The following is a 7,614-nucleotide window of genomic DNA, read 5'->3' on the forward strand; positions in this document are numbered from 1 at the left end:
GTGGACCAATTTGCACAAGTGTATTTTATTTGCATACGTATGTATATTTACATGGTGTGCAAATGGGTCCAAGCGAACGGGGCTTAAATAGTCGGGAGTAATTACTTTGAAAGTTTACATAACAACTGCTCAATAAGAAATTCCGAGAAACGGCAATATTACAATTACCGTTCTATTATCTGTATTTTTCGTCCGGACAGCCTAGTACTTTGTGCTTTGAGCACAGTCTTCAGTCAGGGCAGCTTCCAGCTTCCTTAATTCATGATAAGAATTACAGAGATAAAAGTAGGTTCAATGTCGATTTAAGTTTAGGTATGGCCAAGAGTTGTTGGTTTTTTTATTGATTTCTGAGTTGTTGACAACGTGCTGTCTGGCAGATGTCTATTATTATGGAAATTATTTTGTCGCTTTTGTTAACTGCTGAACAGTAGAGATATTGAATGGCATTATAATTATAGCTGTGTGACACCAGAACGATTTACAGACTTTCAGTAACAGTAGAGTCCTATGATTCGTTAAGGTGTGCACTATAACTGGTACAAAAAACTTTTGTGATTAGAGAGGTTGTATGGACATACTAGCGAGCTCACGATCATTTCAGAAAGTAAGATTACACTTTAAACCGAGACCATTGTGGCGATCCCGTTAATTACAGTTCAGCCTCATAAATACACAGAATACCCTATAATTTATGCAGCTACCTTGCAGTCAGACAGTCTATGAGAATGAATGAAAGCTGCGTGTTTTTCTTGGTTTCCAAGTACAAACTACATGAAAACGATTCAATGTTAAAAACACTGACACCATAGCAAATAGTACCTTGGCACCAAAACTAAACAATACCGTGATAATGTGAAGAAACTCATACCAGTGTACCAGCGAGTCTTTCAAACGGTTGCTCCCCTAGTGATGGGTACCAAGGGTTCCCATTCAGCCTTCGGTCCGTGTTTCATGTTACCCCAGCCAGTGGTCAACCAAATGAGCAGTGACCTTTTGCAAGCAGTCGTCTTAAGACGCAAGGGGACTTCAGGATCAGAATAGTCTAAAGAGAGCCGTAGGAGTCTTTAATGATAATACTTCCATCACTTAACATTAGAATGGCTAACCATTGACAAGGGTCAACTGTGAGTGAGTGATAATGGTGGTCCGATTAGTTGAAATAATCGAAGATTGGTCGCAGTGCCTAAACGACCAAGCAATCGATTGTGTTTTCTCATAATCGAACACAACCAATTTTGGAACACTTGTTTGCATCAACAATATTTTACACAAGGTTGGGTTTGTCTGTGTCATGAAATTTACATTTCATAAGCACTACAAGCTCGTTCCAAGTCATGATTGAATTGATCTTAAAGAATCCGGGAAATCTGTGTTCCTAACATACTAATCATCCTTTAAATATGCGAAATTTGCCAAAGGATTTAGTGCAATTTGCAAAAGACCCAAATTACTACATATTTTTTCTTATTTTTTTTGTGTGCATTAACAAAGATAACAGGAACATTGCATAAATGACGCAAACCAATTATTTTCGGTGATTGATCGGTTGTAATGAACCAATCATCAATTATGAGATTTTAACCAATTCCCAACACTAGTGAGTGAGTTATTATTTAACGTCACATTGGCAATACGTCAGCCACATGGTGACAGGAACAATTTATACATTTAAATGAATCAATTTAGAACATAACAACTGTCCTCAATGGACTGTACAACTACTTGAGTATGACGGATTTTGACTTAAAATTAGCTTTTGTCATGGAAAGGTATCACTATAGAGATTGATTGACTGAGTTTAGTTTTACGCCGCACTCAACAATATTACAGCTTTGTGGCGGCGGTCTGTAAATAATCGAGTCTGGACCAGACAATCCAGTGATCAACAGCATGAGCATCGATCACTATAGAGAACAATACAGAGTAAAAACGGGCCGTGGATCACCAACAACTGAAGATAGATCACCATACTACGGATCGGGACGTTCAGTACGAATACTGCCTGTATGGACCCTAATCAATCAAAGCTGTAAGATATAAACTAAATAATTAAACAAAAGCAGCAATATGAAAGTCGCAACCAAAAATATATCACTGCTAAGAGCAGTATTCATTGTACGAGCCCTACTATATAATATACACATGTGTTAATGAAACATTGTCGAAGTCCTTTTGGAAAAAAAGGAAAGTAGAATCAAGGGTATTACAAATAGGAAACACCTGTACAAGGAAATGTAGAAGCCACAAAATCTATTTTTGTCCCATTTTGTCAATACGGGAGCAATGCTGGTTAACAAATGAACAGTATTCTAATTGAATAAGGTGGGATGAGCAAACCGTTCTGATTGAGCTAGAAAGGAAGCCTTTATACGAGAAATTCTGAAAAAGGAGAAATGATTAGAGAAAGTAGATATCTATCACACAAACTTGACAGTCCAAATTTGTATAATTCACACGCAGACAGAATAGAAAACATGATTCAAATGGAAGAAAAAAAATTCACTTAAAATTTATGAAAACAGGTATAAATTGAGTTTTTCTTTTTTTCTAATGGAAACATCTTGGGGTACATTGATATATTAATAGATCATTCTGAAATGATACTTTAAGTCCTGTTTTCAACTCAGGTGTTATTACATGTATGCCAAAGATACAAAAAGATGCACCTGTTTGTCTGTATATCTAAACCATTATTCTCGTCTACTTTCTCAAGTTACTTGTATATATGTAGCACACTGTACTGAACTGATTAAAAGGAAAACAAGTTATATTCTCAAGCATGTCAGTTGCATGTATATCTTCTACATATACACTAATTTATATTTTAACACGACTAACGGGATCGGGTTGTCATGTTTGATACAGTCATCGTGTCCCAGTTGCGGAGGTCATGATGCCAGTCACTGGGTTGTCTGGCCCAGACTCGTATGTTTACAGGCCGTCGCCATATTGCAGGACTATTACTGCGTGCAGCACTAAACGACAAACAAATCGACATCGGGCGTATGGATGGCGGATACACATAATAACAAACGCATTTGCTGAGTACTGCGTAAAATATTGATTCATTATTATGGTTTTACAGCCATCTGTTGACTGACAACATAAACTATTTAATGGTATAATACTGTGAAGATGACACCCTTACAACTTTAATGCCAGAACAAGTGTGACATCGTGAGTGATGAGAAAGATATTCCTGCAGTCCTATCAGATGTATTGATCTTAAAATTGCACATGTCTGTATGATCTTTCATTGGGTGTTTTCTTTCAGTGACGTATGCATCAAAACAGGATCTGTAAGGGGCTATATAAGTCGCCCAAACTCCTTGTGTAGGCTATCAACTACAAGGAACAACATGGCCGGACTTAGCTGCGTATTGGTATGTAGAATTGCTTTGTAGAATGTTTTTTTCAAATGTTAGAGTTTTGACCACAATCCTTCATAATTTCTATTCAACTTAGCAATCTGAATCAAGCAACTGATTAGTAATGTTTGTTTGAATCCATAATTACAGCAACAGGTGAAACAACTAGTTTTGAAGAGTATATAAAGGAATGTAATGATCATGATGGCTTTGGGGCAGCCCAGTGGGTAAAGCGCTCGCTTGTCTCGACGACGACCCGGGTTCGAATTTATATGGGTGCAATGTGTGAAGCCCATTTCTGATATGTCCCGCCGAAATATGTATTTTGATTTATTTTGTTACAGTTCGCATAAAAAAAGCAGCCTCACTAATCACTTCTACTGTTAACCGTTATCAGTGAAGATGTCTTGTACTAACATTTACTTTAAAACCAAACACAGCGAACTGCGTTTATAACGAACTGACGGTTTTACGGTTATGTCGAACTCATATTAGCCGTCCCTTTGAAGTCGTTGTAACCGTAGTTTACAATCCATTCACTATTTGTTCGCAGGCAATTCTAGTGCTGACTACGGTGGTTTCCGTAACTCATTCAAATGAACTACCAACCTCTTGTGCTGTGAGTATGAACCTGATAGCCCAAATGCAGTAAACGACGTTTCTAACGAGCAATAGGTTTATAGAGAACAAACATGCCCCTACCACTTACTAAAACGAACTAGAACTGGGATGAATATGTGATTCCCATGCATGACCAGCAGAACCAACTGAACCGACAACGATCTTTAGATTACTGACGGTTCTGTCCCAGAAATGAGAGAATTTACACAACGCAGATAGAAATAAGGTACAATTTAAATCTGACCCCTCTTGCCATTCTATTTTGAACCAGGAAACATCCGGGTTAGTTTGTCGTACTTGTAAGAGGAGACTAAGGGGATCGGGTGGTTAGACGCGCCCACTTGGTTGACAAAGTCACCGTATCACAGTTGTGTAAATCGATGCTCATATGCATGATGTTGATCACTGGATTGTCTGGTCCAGACTCGAGTATTTACAGACCGTCGTCATTTAGCTGGAATATTGCTGAATGTAACAACAACAACAACAAAAGAGGAAGAAGAAAATAAACTGTAATGTTGACGTTTTAATAAAACAAAACCCAGTTTCTAACTGAAATCAAATATTCAATGTTGAATTTCCATCTTCAACACCTGCAAAAATGTGTCTACAGCCGTAAGGAAACTGAAAGGAAAACGGTCCTTTTTTTCTGTCCATATAGGCGGTCCTTTGTGGAGAAGGAACTGTCTGCAAATTACAGAACGTTGACTGTGTCAAGGCGCCATGTCCAAGATGTATTCCAAAAAGTGAGTAACGCGATGGAGGTTGTAAATAAAATACAGTAGGCTACTATACGTTTATAATGAACACACTCATAGCGAACTGACGGATATAACGAACTTATTTTTCCCCTTCACTTGCTGTATATTTAAGTCGAGATGCGTGTGACGAACTACGGTTAAGGCGAACTAAAATGAGCGATCCTTTGAGTTCCTTGGATCATTTGAAGTCAAGGAAAGAAAATATCCTATGATTTCTGAACCTAGACAAGAACATCAGAACTTCAAGTAATTTTTGATGTTCACTCAGTTAGATTCCACCAACCTGAGAGTAAATGGGAAAGGTTGTCTGCAGTTTGTTACACGACATGTATGAAAGCATTTGGAGTTTAACTCAAAAGTGAAGCAGTATATTGTTTCCATTCATCTAAACCATACAGGTAGACTAACAGTAACATGTAGACCCAGAAATAAGGCATTATATACTGAACATCATTGAAAACGCACCACCTGTATTAGTTTGGATTTCCAAGAGCATAAATGAGCAATCGGTGTAAATTTTACATACTTTTGTAGTCCAATGATTGGTAAAGAAAAGAAACAAGAACCAATCCAGCAGAACAGTGAAGTTTTAATTCAGCTGACCATGAAAGAAAGATTGAGTCAAATTGGAAAGTCAGTAACGTGTATGACCACCGTTAGCAGCAACACAAGCTGTGCAACGTCTCCTCATTGAACTGATAAGTCCCTGAATAATGTTTTGAGGCAATGCATTCCACTCTTGTTGTAAGGCATTCTCAAGTTCCCCAAGGTTGTTGATCTGTGGGCGACGTTAGAGGCGTCGGCCGATGTAATCCCACAAGTGTTCAATGGGTGACAAATCTGGTGACAATGCAGGCCGTGGCAGTAGAGGAATGTTGTTGTTTGCCAGAAACTGTTGCAACACGTGCAGTGTGCGCTTGAGCATTGTCCTGCTGGCATATGTGAGATCTTGATGTTGGTTAAAGAAGGGAACGACTTTGTTCTGAAGAATGGGGTCAAGGTAGTAAAGGGCATTCACTCTGCCACGACAAACTACCAGAGCGGTTTTGTGATGATAACTGATCCCTCCCCACACCATAATGCTGACTCCACCCCACCGATCTGTTTCCACAACACAGTCCTGACGGTAACGTTCTACCCGTCGACACCATACCTGTAGACGCCCGTCAGAATTTCGCAAGTGAAAACGTGACTCGTCGGAGAAAACAACACCATGCCAACGTCGTAACAACCACAAACGATGCTGTTCAGCCCATCGTCGGCGTTCACGACGATGTCTATCAGTCAGGATGGGGCCAACATAAGGGCGTCGACACCGTAATCCTGCCGCACGGAGACGGCGTCGGACGGTGGAAGCACTGATCAAAACACGTCGGCCTTGGACAGCGTTGGCGGTTCTGGCAGCCGGCAACGTACGGTCCCGAATATGGCGCCGAACAATGTCTCGATCTTGGCGAGGGGTGGTAACAAGTGCCTGGCCAGGACGTTGGCGGTCCCTGGTAGTTCCTGTTTGTTGGTACCTGTTGGCAAGTCTTATGATGGTGGAATGATGGCAACCAAATCGTCTGGCAATTATCCTGCTTGATGTGCCAACCTGCAACATGCCCAACGCCCGTTCTTGTTCCTCTGGTGACAATCTTGGCATTGCAAAATAAACTTTACTTGCGGAGGTACAGCTAAAATGAGAACGGTTTTTTGCCGACGGCCGTTTATACCCCTAATCAGCATGTTTTACGCATGCAATTTGTGCTTTTCGTGTGTGTTGTGTATGAATTTTGTTGTTGTCATGTGATGTGTTCCATGATGTGTTCGGGCAATCCGTTCTTTCCTGTACAGCATTATTTATTGTCTTTTGTGTTATTCACAACATTTCCAACGTTCATTTTCACTCTCAAAACAATCCTCTTGCCATATTTCAAAATTTACAGGTGGTGCGTTTTCAATGATGTTCAGTATATATCCACAAAAGAAACATCAAATTCAAATGGCGCGCAGATCAATTAATTTTCTATATGGAGACAATATAGACTTGCCAAACCATGCTAGATTTGAGTTGGATTACTTTTTGAATATATTTCCTGGGGTATTGGGATACAGGGATAGAGGCCAATGACAGATATACCACAGTCCACCTTCTTTACAGAATAGCTTTACGTTCTTGACAAATGTATTTACACTGGATAACGTCCCTGTTTTAGATAAACCAGGATCATGCCCAGTGCCGAAACCAGACCAATTCGGTATCTCTATAGCGGAATGCTCCACTGATGTTGACTGTGAGGGCGACCTGAAGTGTTGCGGAAGCTGCCCAAAGGAATGTACTACTCCGGTCACTCCCATAGACTTGCCAGGCCCCAATTACTGACTTCCCTGGTAAATTAAAGTATTGTGGAGATGTGTCAACCCATTCCATTATCCTACCAAAGAATGAGGTGCTGATAAATAAACCTAATGCAGTCAACTATGAGCCAGTGTTGTCATTTTTTGTCGCATTACAGAGCTGGACTACTCAAACAGCTATTGCTGATGGTTAAGGAAATGTTTCTGTGACTTTTGTTGCAGAAGAAACAGTGCAGGCAGTTAAAAATTATATATCCCCTGTGGTCTTTATTCCTCTTGGTATTGAACAACAATGGCTTTGCCTTTTCATTGAATAGCAAGCAAGCAGGCAGATGTGATAACTTATGACATCAATTTGTTTCATTTACATGTTGTCACGAGTGCCTATGCTGAGAATATGTGCATATATCACACTACACGAAATGTTGTATTTCCATGGACTTACTGTTGTTTGAAATTAGGTTTTGGAATTGTTGGATTTTATGTCCATAGGCGACTTACCCAAATGTTTTGAGAAACAAGAG

The 7,614-nt window shown here is 39.8% G+C and overlaps 1 protein-coding gene across 1 annotated transcript; it reads left to right on the plus strand.

Moving 5' to 3' along the window:
• The first annotated feature begins 3,359 nt into the window (after positions 1 to 3,359).
• Positions 3,360 to 7,217, plus strand: LOC124263384 (perlwapin-like). The gene is made up of 4 exons (XM_046698000.1): positions 3,360 to 3,383; positions 3,922 to 3,987; positions 4,651 to 4,735; positions 6,949 to 7,217. The coding sequence occupies exons 1-4, from the start codon at positions 3,360 to 3,362 to the stop codon at positions 7,113 to 7,115; spliced, it is 342 nt and encodes a 113-aa protein (XP_046553956.1). The 3' UTR covers positions 7,116 to 7,217.
• The last annotated feature ends 397 nt before the right edge of the window (positions 7,218 to 7,614 follow it).

This window comes from Haliotis rubra, unplaced genomic scaffold (assembly GCF_003918875.1).
Source record: "Haliotis rubra isolate DU_JTF1 unplaced genomic scaffold, ASM391887v1 Scf88, whole genome shotgun sequence".
Lineage (NCBI taxonomy): Eukaryota > Metazoa > Mollusca > Gastropoda > Lepetellida > Haliotidae > Haliotis > Haliotis rubra.